This window comes from Erinaceus europaeus, chromosome 9 (genome assembly GCF_950295315.1).
Source record: "Erinaceus europaeus chromosome 9, mEriEur2.1, whole genome shotgun sequence".
Lineage (NCBI taxonomy): Eukaryota > Metazoa > Chordata > Mammalia > Eulipotyphla > Erinaceidae > Erinaceus > Erinaceus europaeus.
This window is the reverse complement of record NC_080170.1, coordinates 20,735,076-20,752,521: the sequence shown is the minus strand read 5'-3', so window position 1 is coordinate 20,752,521 and position 17,446 is coordinate 20,735,076. Positions and strand designations below refer to the sequence as shown.

Sequence of the window (17,446 nt, the reverse complement as noted above, 5' to 3'; positions counted from 1 at the left end):
ACTGTAAGCAGTAATACCACTAGCTGCTAATATCTCAGAGAAGAGAAGCAGCCAGACACTAGCTAGTGCTTCTTGGTGAGAGTGTGCAGCACCTGTGTAGTGTTGGTTTCTCCAGGTGTCAGATCTGAGCCTAGCCAGCCCCTAGGTCAGTTACCAACACATGAGCGTTGCAGAGGGGCAAAGGAACATGTCCGGTGGCGTTATGGGGATGGGGGTGTAGATAGCATAATGGTTATGCAAAAAGACGTTCTTATACCTGAGGCTTTCAAGTGCCAGGTTCAATCCCCCACACCACCATACGTTAGAGCTGAGCAGTGCTCTGGTTTAAAAAAAGGGGGGGGGGGGGTTTCAAATGGCATTATGGAGAGAAAGAGAGAGAGAGAGAGATGACACCAAACTAATCCCAAATGTGGGCAGTTCTATAGAACAAACTACCTGATTACTTCAGGAAAGGGAAAACTCTAGAATAAAAGAAACCATGCAGCCAGTGGTAGTCTGTGGGTCTCAGATTTGATCAAACTGTAGACAACTTTTGAATACTGACTGGAGAATGATGGCTTTTATTATTACTACTTACTTTTTATTTTATACAGTTTATTTATTAGCTAGCTCTGGCATATGTGATGCCAGGGATGAAATTGGACCTCACTCATGCTTGCAAGTCCAGTGCTCTGAGCACTGCATTACCTTCCAGGCCTCAACATATTGTTTTTGCTTGTTTGTTTTGGATAGAGACAGAGAGAAATTGAGAGGGGGCTGGGTGGTGGTGCACCTGGATGAGCACACGTTACAGTGTGCAACAACCCAGGTTCTGGGAGTCGGGTGGTAGCGCAGCAGGTTAAGTACACGTGGTGCAAAGCACAAGGACCGGCGGAAGAATCCTGGTTCGAGCCCCCGGCTTCCTACCTGCAGGGGAGTCGCTTCACAAGCGGTGAAGCAGGTCTGCGGGTGTCTGTCTTTCTCTCCCCCTCTCTGTCTTCCCCTCCTCTCTTCATTTCTCTCTGTCCTATCCAGCAACGATGACATCAATAACAAAAACAATAACAACTACAACAATAAAACAACAAGGGCGACAAAAGAGAATAAATAAATATTAAAAAAAAAAAAAACCCAGGTTCTATCTCCTAGTTCCTCCCACCTGTGGAGGAAAGCTTTGTGAGTCGTGAAGCAAGGCTGCACATGTCTCTCTTCCTCTCTCTCTCTTCCTCTCTCTCTGTCACCCCTTCACTCTCAATTTCTGGCTGTCTCTATCCAATAAATAAAGATAGATAATAAAAAAATTAAAAAGAGAAATTGGGAGAGAACGAGGAGATAGAGAAGAAGAGAGACACCTGCAGTACTCTACACCATTTGTGAAGTTTCTTCTCTCTTGAAGGTGGGGACCAGGGACTTGAACCTGAGTCTTTGTGCATTGTAACATGCAGACTCTACCAGGTGTGCCACCACCCACCCCATTGGGTTTTAATTGTTAAACTTAAGAAGAAATTCTTGATCAACCAACTTACTTTTTGCGTTAACTCTAGTGTCTGTATTATTAAAATGTACAGCCTTTTGGGAGTATGGATCAACCTGCCAACACCCATGTTTACCAGGGAAGCAGTTAGAGAAGCCAGACCTTTCACCTTCTGCACCCCATGATGATCCTGGGTCCATACTCTCAGAATAGGAAAGAATAGAAAAGCTATCAAGGGAGGGGAGTGGATACGGAATTCTAGGGGTGGGAACTGTGTGGGATTGTACCCCTCTTATCCTATGGTCTCGTCAGTATTTCCATTTTATAAAGATAAATTTTTTCAAAATGTAAAGCCTTCTAGTTCAGTGGACTAAGCCTTAATCTTAAACCTGTGATGATTAACATTAATAGTCAGAGACTTAGGAGGTACCCCGACCTTAAATATTAGTCTGGTTTTTCTGGTTCCTTGCGGGTGTGCATGTTGGGTGTGTTATATAGCTGTGTATTTACCTCACTGGCTTGAGTGCTTATTACCACATGTGTGTTTCTGCTTTAGGTACTTACTTCAGCCAAGAGACAATGGAAACAAGTCATCAAAAACTGATGACCTGGGGTCTCTTCGATTAAATATCTGTTATACAGAAGACTATGTGCTTCCCTCAGAGTACTATGGTCCTTTAAAATCCTTGCTGCTAAAATCACCAGACGTCCAGGTACTTCCATAGTTTAAGTCTCTGACTTAATACAAAAAGATCAAAATAATTCTGGAAATGATGAGGGATGTCAGAGTGTAAAGGTTTATTTAAACAGTAAATAAACATGTGAATCTCCTTTACCTGAGCCCCCAGAATCCTGCGATTCCAATCTGTGCTCCAGGCTTCACCTCTGATAAAAATTTGGAAAATTAACTTTTGTTCCCCGACAACGGTCACAGTTGATGAGCATGTTGTATTTACTTTCATAGATTTGCCCTGTTTCCTTGATTGTGGCTTATTTGCTGTTGTTCTGTGTTCTAGCCAATATCTGCCTCAGCTGCTTACATTTTGGGTGAAATATGCCGAGAGAAAAATGATGCTGTTTTGCCCCTTGTCCGACTGCTGCTGCACCACGATAAACTTGTTCCTTTTGCCACTGCGGTGGCTGAACTAGACTTGAAGGACATACAGTAAGACTTAGTGTTTGATTCACGCTAATCACATCCTGTTGAAACTGAACCTCGGGTTGCCGTGTTGTTTTTTGTGACTCTGTTCTTTCATACTGACCAGCCATGTTGTACAGTAGTCTGAAAAGAACCACAGAGCAGTTCATATATTTACAAGTTTACATATTTTAGGCTAGGTTTTTTTGTTTGTTTTGTTTTGTTTTGTTTTTGAATAGAAACAGAGAAATTGAGAAGGAATAATGAGATAGAAAGGGGGGGCAAGCAGTGAAGCAGATCTGCAAGTGCCTGTCTTTCTTTCTCCCTCTCTGTCTTCCCGTCCTCTCAATTTCAATCTATCCTATCCAATTAAAATATATATATATGGCCACCAGGAGCAGTGGATTCATAGTGCAAGCACCAAGCTCCAGCAGTAACCCTGGAAGCATAATAATAATAATAGTAGTAGTAGTAATAGTTAGTAGTAGTAGTAATAGTAGTAAAAATGGAAGAGAGGCAGACAACTGCAGACATTCTTCACCACTTATGAAGCCTTCCCCCGTAGGTGGGCCCCTGGGGCTTGAACCTGGTTGCTTCCATGTGATAATGTATGTACTCAGCCACAAACCGGGCACGTCACCACTGGGCCCTAAAAGGCTGTTCTTTAAGTTTGTGGTGGGCACCATGAGTGCAGTTAGTTAATTTTCTTTACTCACCGTCAAGATTTCATATTATTCATTTTGCTCATGTCCACAATCACAAGTAAAACATCCAGGCAGAACCTTTTTTCTCTCCATCATGTACCAGCCTCATAAGCATAGGTGGCAAGAACTAATCACACACAGGTGGTGCAAAGCGCAAGGACCAGTGTAAGGATCCTGGTTCGAGCCCCCGGCTCCTCACCTGCAGGGAATTCGCTTCATAAGCTGTGAAGCAGGTCTGCAGGTGTCTATCTTTCTCTCCCCCTCTCTGTCTTCCCCTCCTCTCTCCATTTCTCTCTGTCCTATCCAACAGCGATGACATCAATAACAACAACAAAATAACCACAACAATAAAAAACAACAAGGGCAACAAAAGGGAAAATCAATAAATAAATATTTAAAAAAAAAACAAACTGATCGTACACACAACACACTCTTCAGTAATCCCTAATTGCCATCTGCTTTTTTTCTTTTGACTAGTTTCTGGCACGTAGTTTTGACAAGTTCAAAAAGCTTAATGGCAAGAAGTCTTTAAGTAAAATATAAGTTAAAAAAAAAAAAAACACCACTAAAATTCTATGTGGCCAAAGTCAAATTACTTCATGTCTCGATGTTCCCTCCTAATTGTGTACTAGGCTTGGCCTCACCGTGTTTCTCTGTTTGGCTTTCAGAGATGCTAACACCATCTTTCGAGGAAACTCCTTGGCTACCCGGTGTCTGGATGAAATGATGAAGATAGTGGGAAGGCACTACCTGAAAGTGACATTGAAACCTATTCTGGACGAGGTACGGCACCTGCCTTGCTAGTGACTGTTGCTGTGGCCTTAGGGCCTGTCTCTCATCAAGTGATCTATTGACGGGGGTCCTATACGGTTAGATGCCATACAAGTAAAACAAATGATAGACTTTCCCATCAGCTAATTTATACTTGAATAGCACATTTTTGCAGTATAACATGCATAAGTTTTTTTGTTTGTTTTTTTTGTCAGCGCGTTGCTATTTTAGCTAGCATTTCAAATGTATGTGAGATTTTCTGATGTTGTTCTTTGGATGTATCCTATCCATTAGCTCTGTGGATGGGGTTTTAAACTTTCTGTTTTATTTCATTTTACTTTTTTTTTTTGCCTCCAGGGTTATTGCTGGGGTTCGGTGCCTGCACTACCAATCCACTGCTCCTGGAGGCCATTTTTTCCCTTTTGTTTCCCTTGTTTATTGTTATTGTTGTTGTTGTTGTTGGATAGGACAGAGAGAAATAGAAAGAGGAGAGGAAGCCGGGGAGAGAAAGACACCTGCAGACCCAATTTACCGCTTATGAAGCAACCCCCCTGCAGGTGGAGAGCAGGGGTGGGGGGGCTCAAACCAGGATCCTTAACTCCGGTCCTTGCACTTCATGCCATGTGCGCTTAACCTGCTGCGCTACCGCCTGGCCCCCAAGTCTTTTTTTTTTAATGATGATTCATTATGCATGTATTTTATTTATTTATTTTTTTATTGACTAGAGACAGAAAGTGAGAGGGGGGTGGGGCGGTAGATAAGGAATGAGACTGAGAGACACTGGCAGCCCGGCTTCACCACTCATGAAGCTTTCCCTTTACAGTTGGGAACCAGGGGCTTGAACATGGGTCCTTGTGCACGGTGATGTGTGTGCTTAACCAGGTGCACTACCACCTGCCCCCCCCACCCCCAGGCTTTAAAGTTTCTTACGGTTTTCAGTTTTATAATCAACTTGTTATGTGAGAAAAATAAGTTGTTTTCATTTTGCTGAATTATTTAGGAAAAGATTAATTAAATGAAAAATTAATCTGTTCTCCAGATATGTGAATCCTCTAAACCCTGTGAAATCGATCCTATTAAATTGAAAGAGGGAGATAATGTAGAAAACAACAAGGTAGGTGCTTGGTACCATGACAACCTCATTAAAAATTGCCCTTGAAGGCCTAGCTGTCTCTCGCATGTGTTATCATGCTACATGGAGGGAAGTGTAGCGTTTTTATTCATCACAGAATGTTCATGCTAGCCATAGCATTTCCCGTGTCTAGCTTTCACATGATTATGTCTTCATTCAACTGCTCTGATGTTAGTTGCATCTCCCTTCCTGGCTAGTCCTTTGGAGTCTAATGTATCAGACTTGCTGGCAAAAGGGCTTAGTAATTGCTCAGTACCCTCAATTTCTTCCAGGGAGACAATGCCTGGCAGCTGTGTCAGGGTGACCAGTCTCATTACAGTAAACATGCCATAGTGCCCATGTGTCTGCACGTCTTGAATTATTTCCCTTTGAGTCATTTTATTTCCTCTTGCTTGCTGCAACATTTATTCTATACACTGCCTTCATCCATCCACTTAGTCGAAATCTAGGCGAGAGTGTAAATGATCAATAACTAAATGAGTTTAGAGGAACTGGAAGGAAAGCAGCGCTTTAGAATACTGGCTAGTACTGCCTACTGTGTCATTCTCGTTGCATTTTTTTTCCCCTTATAGAGGCTATTGAATGTGTATAAAAGTGGAAATCTAAATGTCTACCCTTTTAAATTCAACAGGAGAATCTGCGCTACTATGTAGACAAACTATTCAGTACAATTATAAAATCCAGTATGAGCTGCCCCACTGTAATGTGTGATATCTTTTATTCTCTAAGGCAAATGGCCACACAGAAATTCCCTAGTAAGTAACTTGTTTACTAAGACTTTCTTTTTCTATGTTTGATATTTTTGTTTGTTTGTTTTTGTTTTCATAGGCTTATTGTGTGTTTGACTTACGTGAGATGTTTAAGCTTATAACTATGGTCTTAAGTTTTCTGAAATAGTCCTAGCTTTTTAAAGAAACTTTGATCTCATTTTCTTATAGTTTCAAAGCATCATAGCATACTCCATTTTATTTTAGTCTAATGCGAACTTTATACAAAGAGCAATTCAAAATCACCATTATTTTTTTAAAGCAGTAATTTAAAACTGTAATGTTTAATAAACATTTATACTGGATGCTAATGATACTTCTCAATGTAGTAAGCAAAACCTTCACTTGCATTCCAATAAGTGAGCATTTTCAGCTCCATATAACTGCTTAAATTTGACAGCCTGAAAAGGTTGTGGTGATTTATTTAGAGGAGTGATTTAGTGATCTAAACACTAGGATCATCTCTAATGCAGGATATTTAGTGTATGATAGTATGCTTAAATTTTGTCTAAAAAAAAAAAAAAAAAAAAAACCCAACTATACCAAGGCGTTGCTTGGAAACATTTCATGATATTAAGAGTTGCTGTCTATAACCGTCAGTCTTGAAATTTTCCTCAATAGACAGACATTGCTTTGATAAACTTAGTCTAACTGTTCAGATCTACCCGTAATGGGAAGGGGAGGGCAGCCTACTGCTTACATTAGCAATCTTACCCAAAAGTGTGTAACACAGGAGATCATTTCTATAACTGTCTGATTAGACTTCGCTGTGTATTATTTGTCGGGGGGTGCTCCCCACTTTATATATCCTATATTAAAGTGACGGGCCTGGGTTGTCAGACTCCCATGTAGACATTGAGACCCGGGTATCTGATAATTATAGTGAAGACATACTGCAACTTCAAATGACAATGACTACACTGGGTGAGGAGCATAGAGATGTTGCCATAAGGAAAGAAGAGATACTGGCTGGAGTTTAATTTTCTTTCTTTTTTTCTTTCTTTTTTTTTTTTTTTTTTTTTGGAGTTGAGGGCTAATACACATGTCTGTGCTATCCCATTGCTCATAGGCTGGTTTTCTCATTCTTTTCAAAATTCAGAGAGAGGGGGAGGGAGAGACAGGATTGCTCCACCAGTTCTGGGATGTTCCTGGTGCCATGGTTCTCCCATGTAGAGCTAGAGCTAGGACTTGAACCCATGACTTTGTGTCGATAAGGTGTGCACCCCACTTAGTGAGCTGTCTCCTGGCCCTGGAATTATTTTTTAAAAATTAAATTTATTAGATTTTTTTTTTTTTGTATGTGGAACCTTACACATTTGCAATTTCACTGCTCCAGTCTACTTTTTTTTCTTTTTTTTTTTTTTTTTTTGTCTCCAAGGTTATTGCTGGGGCTCGGTGCCTACACTCCAAATCCACTGCTCCTGGTGGCCATCCTTTTTCTATTGTTACTGTTGTCGTTTGTGTTACTGCTGTTTTTGGATAGGACAGAGAGAACTTGAGAGAGGAGGGGAAGACAGAGAGAGAGAGAGAGAGAGAAAAAAAAAAGACACCTGCAGACTTGCTTCACTGCTGAAGAAGCCATCCCCTTGCCACTGGAGAACCAGGGGGCTCAAAGCTTGAGCTTCGTACTATGTGCACTTAACCTGATGCGTTACTGCCTGGCCCCCTCCAGGCTCCTTTGTTGTTTTGTTTTGTTTTTCATTGAGCCAGAGAGACACCACAGTACCAGAGCTTCCTCCATTGTTATTTCATTTCCCAGGTAATGCCACATGCATAGTAAGGCAGACACCCTCCCCACTGAGCTGTCTCTCTGGCCCATGGAAGTATATATTTAAATGTGAGTTAGGTCACAGCCACATTGAGTTCTTAGTGACATACTTAAGCCTGGCACTAAGCCTGCATTATCCTTTACTCACCGCAGGAGGACGGAGCTGCCCCTTCCCATAGGCAGTGAGGCAGAGGACTCCTGGCGCCCCGGAGTGGTGGCCTGGCCTCCTCCAGGGATGCGCTCCCTCGCTCTTCTTTACACTGCCCAGTTAGCTTGCCCTCAAACGCAGTTTAGCTGTTTAGTCTTATTTAAGTGATTTAAGACATTTGATTTTTTTTTTTTGCTTTGTTTGTTTAACTGGTTGACTTAAACTTTCTTCCTTTAGGTTGTTTGTTTGTTTGTTTGTTTGTTTTTTAGAGCCTGGGCCCCTTTTAAATGTGATTCCATCACTCTGCTTTTTCATTCAGGTAGAGAATTAAGAGAGAGGGTGACAGGACACCCCTGTGCGGTACTAGGGCTTGAACCCGGGCTGCACCTAGAGGTGCAATGTTGCTTTCTTCCAGTGCAAAACTCTCTTGCTTGTTTAGCTTAAAAAAATAGGAAGTCGGGCAGTAGTGTACCAGGTGAAGCGCAAGGACCGGCCTAAGGATCCCGGTTCAAGCCCCCGGCTGCCCACCTGCAGGGGAGTCACTTCACAGGTGGTGAAGCAGGTCTGCAGGTGTCTGTCTTTCTCTCCCCCTCTTTGTCTTCCCTTCCTCTCTCCATTTCTCTCTGTCCTATCCAACAACAACGACATTAATAACAACAACAATAAAAAACAACAAAGGCAACAAAAGGGAAAATAAATATTAAAAAAATTTTAAAAATAATAATTATTAAGAGTCACTCTGTCTGTGACTTCAGGAGACGGCAGCTGTTGTCAGGATGGCTTTGTATTTTCTCGTTTGCTTTTCCTACTTCCGTGAAAGATTGGGAGCAGGTGGGAACAAGGAGTGGGAGGCAGTAGTATTAAGGAGAAGCACGTTAAATGGCTTGTCAGTGATCCTACTGAGTGAGTTCAAAGAGTCAAGCCAGATCCAGACATCCTTCTCCTTCGTACCTGCTTCTCCTCATCCGGTTGTTAAGCTAAAGGTTGGGTCTAGTTTACAGTGAAAACTGTCTCTTGTTCTTAGTTCATCTGAATTTTTGTGAAATATCAGTGGCCTTTAAATGTAAAGATTTCCAGCCAATTTTGTTGTTGTTGCATCACCTTTGATATTATCAAGGCTTTCGAAGGGGAAAAGAGAAATGATAACCTAAGACAGAAGAGTTTCTGATCTTGAGAAATTCAGTATGACCACTAGGTGGTGCTAGTTGCTGCTTTGATTTTGCTGTGATTTCAGGAGCATTCTCTCAGATAAGAAAAGAAGAACTTTGCCCAATTCAAACATTTCTGAAAACCTAGCAGCTTTGCCTTTCATATCCTTTATTACGTATTCCAGTTGATTTTTTTTTAAGTCATAGAATTCCCCCCCCTTAATTTAGCCACAGTCATTACTGTCATTTCATCCACTCCATCTATTACTGGACAAACTATATTGATCTCCTGTTTAGCTTGTGTGTTTTTCCAGTATTTTCACTCTGTCATCTTTGTTTTTTAATTCAGTGTTTTTGTGCATGACATTTCACCATTTTTCCCTGCAGATGACCCTCATGTTCAATACTCTGCAGTGAGCAGCTTTGTATTTCTCCGTTTCTTTGCTGTAGCCGTAGTCTCACCTCATACTTTTCATTTGCGACCTCATCATCCAGTAAGTGCTGTTCTTCTCAAAGCTTTATGCCATTTTTTAAAAATTTATTTTTGTTATAATGAAGTTTAGCAAGCCAATTTCACGTGACTATTTTGTCCCGTTACTGCAACTTGAATACATTGAATTTTCTTTTGCTACTGAAACTGCTGTTAAAAGATAATATGCCCCCCCCCAAAAAAAAAAGGAGAGAGAGAGAGAGAGCATGCACAAGTAATGCAGTGTTGACACATGGTGAATCTTGGTGGTAGGTACAAATAAGATTCATTATATCCCCCCCAGCTGTTCTAGATAGTTGCAGATATTTCTAGTTGAGGTGGCATAGCTGAAAGGTATTGAAAACTTGTATTCGAACATAATTTGTCTGATATCTCTGTATTTTTTCTTGTTATTTACCTGAGTTGATTCAACAAATACATGAGACTTTAAATTGGATAGTCTTTTTGTTCTAGAATCCTGTTAAATTTAAGTCTGTGCAGATTCACGTTGTTTTTGTTGTTGTTGTTTGTTTGTTTTAATCAGAGCACTGAACAGCTCTGGCTTATCATGGTGCGTGCAGGGGATTGAATGTGGGACTTTGGAGCCTCAAGCATGAAAGTCTCTTTGCATAGCCATTATGCTATCTACCCCTCACCTCTTTTTTTTTTCTTTATTGGGGGGATTAATGGTTTACAGTCAACAGTAAAATATAGTAGTTTGTACATGTTTAATGCTTCTCAATTTTCCACATAACAATTCAGCCTCTTTTTTCACGTTTCTAACATCTTCAAATACATTGTTGTTTTGTTCTTGTATAGTGTATTTTTGCTATAACAAATATAGCCAGCATTGACAGCTTACTTTGTTTTGTTTTGTTTTTTTTTGGTTTTTTAATATATTTTTTTCATATTTATTCCCTTTTGTTGCCCTTGTTATTTTATTGTTGTAATTCTTATTGATGTTGTCGTTGTTGGCTAGAACAGAGAGAAATGGAGAGAGGAGGGGAAGACAGAGGGAGAGAAAAAGACACCTGCAGACCTGTTTCACTGCCTGTGAAGTGACTCCTCTGCAGGTGGGGAGCTAGGGCTTCAAACTGGGATCGTCAAGCTGGTCCTTGCACTTTACACCATGTGTGCTTAACCTGCTGCACTATGGCCTGGCTTCCGACACTTACTTTGTACTAAGCCTTGTTCTCTACACCTAATGTGTCTTAACTTACTTGGTCCTCTTTGAAACCCCACAAGGTAAATTCTGTGACTGTCCCCATTGACAGACTTAAAAGAAAATTGCATTTCAATAATTCCTCCAACCAGTACATTGTGATTGAACTGCACTCAACTTGAATGCGGTTAAGCAAAACTCTGATACAGTCGCCACCATTTGCCACCTTAGCCTGTCACTTTGGCAGGTCAGGCAGACAGGTACCTGTGCTGTACCCAGCACTGCTCAGCTCTGGAGAAGCAATGACAGGAACCTCTCTCCACCCTCAGGGAACTCCCTGACCAATAAAGTGAAAAGAAAACGTGGAGTTGGAGGCCCCTCTTCTCCTGCCAACCATGTGGCATTGAGAACTGAGTAGAGGGCGGGGGTAAATAGCATAACAGTTCTGCAAAGAGACTCTCATGTTTGAGGCCCCTAAGTCCTAGGTTCATTCACCTGCACCACCATAAGCCAGAGCTGAGCAGTGCTCTGTTAAGGGGAAAGAAGAACAGAATTGTGCTGCTTGGGCAGCAAACAACACCTTTCTTCCCAGAGGACAGTCCATGAGTGGCCACAGCAGAGGATGGGCAGTGTCCTTTTACTGGTAGAGCTGTTCTTTCTTTCTTTCTCTCTTACTTAATTTTTTTAGTGATTCAATATTAATTTACACAATTACATGTCAGTAAGGATACAATTCCACAGTTTCCACCACCAGAGTTCTGAACCTCCAATCCCTCCATTGCAGTCCACCACAACCCTCCCAAGGTTGCAGACTTGGGTCAGCCATCATCTCTACAACTATCTCTCTACATCTGTACATAACCATCCCCTTTTTCTTCCAGGTCCAGTCCTCTCTTCCCCTCCAAGCCACACATAGCCCTATTTATTAATACATCCAAATGTGTCTCCCCTTTCGTCCTCTCTCTCTGGGACCTGGTGGAGCTGGAGTTCAGAGCCCTTTTAGCCTCTTCCTCCTTTCACTTCTTCCCCACTGGGAGTATGGGTCAGAGTTATTTTTGGGGTGCAGAAGGTAGAAGTTCTGGCTCCTGTAATTGCTTCTCCGATGGCTTTGGGTATTGGCAGGTCGATCCATACCCCCAGCTTGTCTCTGTCTTTCCCTAGTGCGGTAGAGTAGAGCTGTCCTTTCTGTGGCTGTGTCACTCATGCAGAACAGAACTCTGGGGCAGCACTCTGAACACAAACAGAACTCCTACCTCTAAGCTCACGACCCTGCCGTGTGTTCAGGCTTGGATTTGCATACTGCTGTAGCAGATATTACAGTGCCATCCATGTCACCACAAGCCCTGTGTTTCAGATAACTTTTCCAGCCACTGTAGCAGGACCCCTGAGACTTGAATAGAACTTTTTAATAATGCTTTCTAACTGTGATCGTACCCCCTTTCTCGAGTAGCTGTTCTTTCTCATTGAGGAAATAGGACAACTACACATAATCCACATCATCTAAAAGTTTTATACTTAATATGAACCATGTGAAATTGTTCTGTCTTTATAGGCCAGAAATTGCCAGGTTGCAGTGACTTCACTTGGTTTCTACCTAGTAGAAGCAACAAAGGAGAGGCTAGGTTGATTTATAGTGAGAAATTGAACATTCCATATGAATGTAATGAATGTTGGCATAGCGTCTGCTTCCTGACAGTGCCAGCCGTGTGCAAGGTGCCAGCCGACTGAGTCCTGGGTGGCTGGCGAGACTCTGGTGGTAGTGGGGGGGGGGGTCCTGAGTAGCTTATTTGTAGAGTCCTCCAGGGAATCAGCAGTAGGACATACTTGTGTAAAGTGTGCTTTGCTCCCTTTTTCTCCAGTTAAAGTAAGTAATGACCTAAAACACTAATCTTAAAACAAAATTTATAAACACTGAAATTTGGTTTAAATCCAGTTTTTTGTGATTTTTTTTTTTTGAACATCAAGAATTTCACATTCTTCAGAGGCAGAGAATTGCACTTTGCTTAGACCATACACGAACTAAGGGATTATTCATTTCCTGAGTTAAATTCTCCACTTTGTTTCCACTGTGAAAGGAAACAGTTTGATTTGCAGAAGTCATGTGAAGAATTGAATTTGTTGGGGGCTGAGCAGTGGTGTGCTGGGTTAAGCGCACATAGTACGAAGTGCAAGGATCTCGGTTCGAGCCACCAGCTTCCTACCTGAAGCGGGGATTGCTTCGCAGGTGGTGAAGCAGATCTGCAGGTGTCTATCTTTCTCTCTCCTTCTCTATCTTCCCTACCCCTCCAATTTCTCTCTGTCCTATCCAATAAAATGTAAAAAAAAAAAAAAAAAAAAAAGGCCTCCAGGAGCCGTGGATTTGTAGTGCTGGCACCAAGCCCCAGTGATAACCCTGGAAGCCAAAAAAAAAAAGAAAGAATTGAATTTGTTTAGAGGTGGGTTGAGTTGAGTATAGATAATTTTAAAACTGCCATTTTAGCTTACAGTAGGAAAAAACTAGATTCTGTTGATAGCCCAAAATTAAGTAGTTTCTTGGGTAAACCAGGCTACCAAAATGTAAAACAGTACATGTGTATATAATTAAATTGTGATTTGCTTATTTATTTATTTATTTTCCCTTTTGTTGCCCTTTTTTTAAAATTTTTATTGTTGTTGTAGTTGTTGTTATTGATGTCATCATTGTTAGATAGGACAGAGAGAAACGGAGGACGGGAAGAGAGGGGGAGAGAAAGACAGACACCTGCAGACCTGCTTCACCACCTGTGAAGCGACTCCTCTGCAGGTGGGGAGCCAGGGACTCAAACTGGGAACCTTACTTCGGTCCTTGTGCTTCGCGCCACGTGCGCTTAACCCACTGCGCTACCGCCGGACTCCCAAATTGCAATTTTCAAAAGTAACATGTCATTAAGTATAGTTACTCTGGGAGGAATTGTCAGTTACGTGTAGCTTCCTTAGTCTTTCCACCCGAGCCCAGTGAACTGTGCTCATTCCTGGCTAGATTTTATCTGCATTTGGCAGCTTGACTGTATTTATTTTGAATCACTATTTTATTTTATTTTTTTTTGAATCACTATTTTAGAGCAACATATACTACTTTACTTTATTCTACTTCTCATATACATTTTAACAAGAGTTTTTGTGTCTCTTTCATAGGATGCACAGACAATCAGAACATTAACTCTCATCTCAAAAACTATTCAGACTTTGGGAAGCTGGGGGAGTCTGTCCAAAAGCAAGGTAAGTCTTTGTCATTTCTGCTGTGTATTCATACTTCTAAGTGCCAAATAAGCATCACAAGCTCTTCTTTCTCACTCTCTCCCTTCTAAATGAGGGGAAAAAATTAAAAAGCAAAGCAAATTTAAAAAAATACTATAATTTATGTATATGCATAAATATATTGCCTAGATAGATATTTCATTATATTTATTTATTTATTTTCCCTTTTGTTGCCCTTGTTTAACATTGTTGTGGTTATTGATGTCGTTGTTGTTGGATAGGACAGAGAGAAATAGATGAGAGGAAGACAGAAAGGGAGAAAGAAAGACAGACACCTGCAGACCTGCTTCACTGCTTATGAAGCGACTTCCCTGCAGGTGAGGAGCTGGGGGCTCGAACCAGGATCCTTAAGCTGGTCCTTGAACTTTGAGCCACCTGCGCTTAACCCACTGCACCACCACCCAACTGCAGATAGATATTTCTTAATGGCCAGTAAAGAATCCAATTTCATTGACACCAACATATTTAAGAGGGGGAGCGACTTTTGTTAATGATATAAGATACTTCTATTTCCTCTAGATTCTATAATCATCTAACAGCTATTGAAAGAAAACTTTTTTTTTTTGGCAGAACTAGGGCCTCATGCCTGCAGCTTTACAACTTCAAGCTATTCTTTCATTTAGATTCAGAACAAGACACCCACATCGTACTAGAGCTTCCTCCAGTGCCGTTGCACTTCCCAGCGGGTACCAGGACTTGAACCTGGGCTGTGCACATGGAAAGTCCTGTGCCCTACATGATGAGCTGTCTCACTGATCCTAAAATAAACCTTTAGCTATAAGCTCTTTCTTAAAATTTTCATTGATGGCGGTGCACTGGGTTAAACGCACATAGTGCGAAGTGCAAGGACTTGTGCAAGGATCCGGGTTCGAGCTCCTGGCTCCCCACCTGCAGGGTCAAGAAAAAATTATGAATCCTTTTAGGTCTGACCTTCAACTTACAAATACAGTTCACGTGAGTCGGGCAGTAAGTAGCACAGCAGGTTAAGCGCATGTGGTGCAAAGCACTAGGACTGGCGGAAGGATCCCGGTTCGAGCCCACAGCTCCCCACCTGCAGGGGAATCACTTCACAGGTGGTGAAGCAGGTCTGCAGGTGTCTGTCTTTCTCTCCCCTTCTCTGTCTTCCCTTCCTCTCTCCATTTCTCTCTGTCCTAACAATGACGACAACAATAACTACAACAGCAATGAAAAACAACAAGGGCAACAAAATGGACCATAAATATTAAAAAAAAAAAAAAAAAAAGATATGGTTCACTATATTCTTAAGTCTCTATTTAACATATATAAATTCTGTTCTTTTGGGAGTCAGGCGGTAGCACAGTGAGTTAAGTGCAGGTGGTGCAAAGTGCAAGGACTGGCATAAGGATCCCTGTTTGAGCCCCTGGCTCCCCACCTACAGGGGAGTAGCTTTAAAAGCGGTGAAACAGGTCTGCAGGTGTCTATCTTTCTCTCCTCCTCTTTGTCTCCCCATCTCTCTCCATTTCTCTCTGTCCTATCCAACACAATGACACAATGGCAACAATAATAACTACAACAATAAAGCAACAAGGGCAACAAAAGGGAATAAATAAAATATACAAAAAAAAAAGAAAAAAATTCTTTTTTTTCCCCCCAGTCAAGTTTCAAAGAGACATTCATGTGTGAGTTCTTCAAGATGTTTCAAGAAGAAGGATATATTATAGCAGTTAAAAAGGTATGTCTCTCTTATTCTGGAAAGGTAGCATTTCATGTGCCTAGTTTTAAAATGATCCCAGTTTAAAAAATGACATTTAAACTGTACATCTTGTCTCCCATTTCTTCCTCCCATACAAAACTTGAGGTGGGAGAGTCGTGCTGTAGCGCAGCGGGTGGCGCAAAGCACAAGGACCGGCATAAGGATCCCGGTTCGAACCCCGGCTCCCCACCTGCAGGGGAGTCCCTTCACAGGCGGTGAAGCAGGTCTGCAGGTGTCTATCTTTCTCTCCTCCTCTCTGTCTTCCCCTCCTCTCTCCATTTCTCTCTGTCCTATCCAACAACGACAACAACAATAATAACTACAACAATAAAACAACAAGGGCAACAAAAGGGAATAAATAAATAAAATAAATATTTAAAAAAAAAAAACTTGAGGTGGTTTTCAGTTGTAAGAAACCTAAATGAGTTATCAACAGCTATTCTTGCCAGTGTTCTGGGAACACAAATGACATCCATCTGGCGCTTGGACTTGTCAGCGGTGACTCTGTTGACAGAGGTGGCTGGGTAGTTCTTGATTGTCAGCGGCAGTCTGGTGCACCATGAGGTGTTTGGCAAATCCCCCCCCAGCGGAGAGGCTGGGAACATGCTCCAGTTTCAATAGCCAAAAATGTTTTCAGACATTTCCAAATGGGCAAAATTGCTTCTAGTTGTCCACCTCTGGTCTAAGGATAAAGATTATAGTAGGATGGAAATTTTTCATGTAGAATTTTTAATTGCCACAGTAAAAAAAAAATTTTTTTAAGCCAGATGAACTATTAAACATTTTATAAGCAGTATAGCTTGTGATGGCATCCTCATGAAAATTACTGTAAATTAAAACGTGCAAAAGCCTGTATGTATTGTCCTAATATGAGATCTCCAGAATGTAAAATTTACTTACGAAGAGAGAATGTTTGAAAAGAATGCTTAGTTTCTTGGGTCTTTTTTTTAAATTTTTTCTTTCTTTCTTTCTTTCTTTCTTTAATTTTAATCTTCATTTATTTATTTTGAATAGAGACAGAAATTGTGAGAGAAGGGGAAATAGAGCTGGAGAGAGACAGAGAGACACCTGCAGACCTGCTTCACCACTCGTGAAGCTTTCCCTCTGCAGGTGGGGGCCAGGGGCTTGAACCCAGATCCTTGTGCACTGTAATGTGTATGCTTAACCAGGTGCACCACCACCTGGCCCCTCTTGGGTCTTTCTTAATCATCCTAAACAAACTTTATACTAATTATCAAACCCTAAAACTTTTCAAATAAAAGGTATTTTGAAGTAAATCTAAATTTGGCTTGAAGAAAGTACTGCTTGTTTTTTTGTTTGTTTTTTTCAGCCATAAGATTTCAGTAGCATGATTCACAGTTGATTGCCAAGAATATATTACTTTTTTTGTATTTTAAAACATTTATCTAGGTACTCAGTACATGAAAATCATTTAAGTAATTAAAGCCAAGTGGATTGCTTTTCTTTTTTTTTTTTCTTTTTTTTGTCTCAAGTATTGCAAGCTCAACCAAAACTTTAAACAACTATTGAATGTTTTCAAAAGAATAGGCAAGGAAAAAACTGCCCTTTTCATTTGTAGAAGGAAACATTTGTGGGACAATGTAGGCACTCTTGTTGGCAAGATTATGACATACTGTCTTTTGTTTGGGGGTTTTTTTCCCATAGTTTATTTATTTATTTTTACAACCAAGGCAGTGGTACCATCTCAGTTGTTTTTCCTGATAGAATCAGAATGTGTGCGTTGATAAGGTCAGTGGAGAAAAAAATCGCAGGGCACCAGGCATCTCTTTCTTCCC

General features: G+C 41.1%; 1 protein-coding gene across 3 annotated transcripts in view; it reads left to right on the top strand.

Annotated features, from left to right (window-relative positions):
- The window catches only part of RASA2 (RAS p21 protein activator 2), a 117,568-nt gene that overhangs the window by 83,843 nt on the left and 16,279 nt on the right, over positions 1-17,446 (top strand). For all 3 annotated transcript variants that reach the window (XR_009551519.1, XM_060197488.1, XM_060197487.1), the window contains exons 10-17: positions 2,010-2,166; positions 2,470-2,618; positions 3,964-4,078; positions 5,106-5,180; positions 5,830-5,953; positions 9,417-9,523; positions 13,814-13,897; positions 15,552-15,629. Coding sequence is in view for 2 of the 3 variants with exons in the window: in XM_060197488.1 (XP_060053471.1) it covers positions 2,010-2,166; positions 2,470-2,618; positions 3,964-4,078; positions 5,106-5,180; positions 5,830-5,953; positions 9,417-9,523; positions 13,814-13,897; positions 15,552-15,629 (889 nt within the window). In the remaining variant the exon portion in view is untranslated. The remainder of the gene's footprint in view (positions 1-2,009; positions 2,167-2,469; positions 2,619-3,963; positions 4,079-5,105; positions 5,181-5,829; positions 5,954-9,416; positions 9,524-13,813; positions 13,898-15,551; positions 15,630-17,446) is intronic.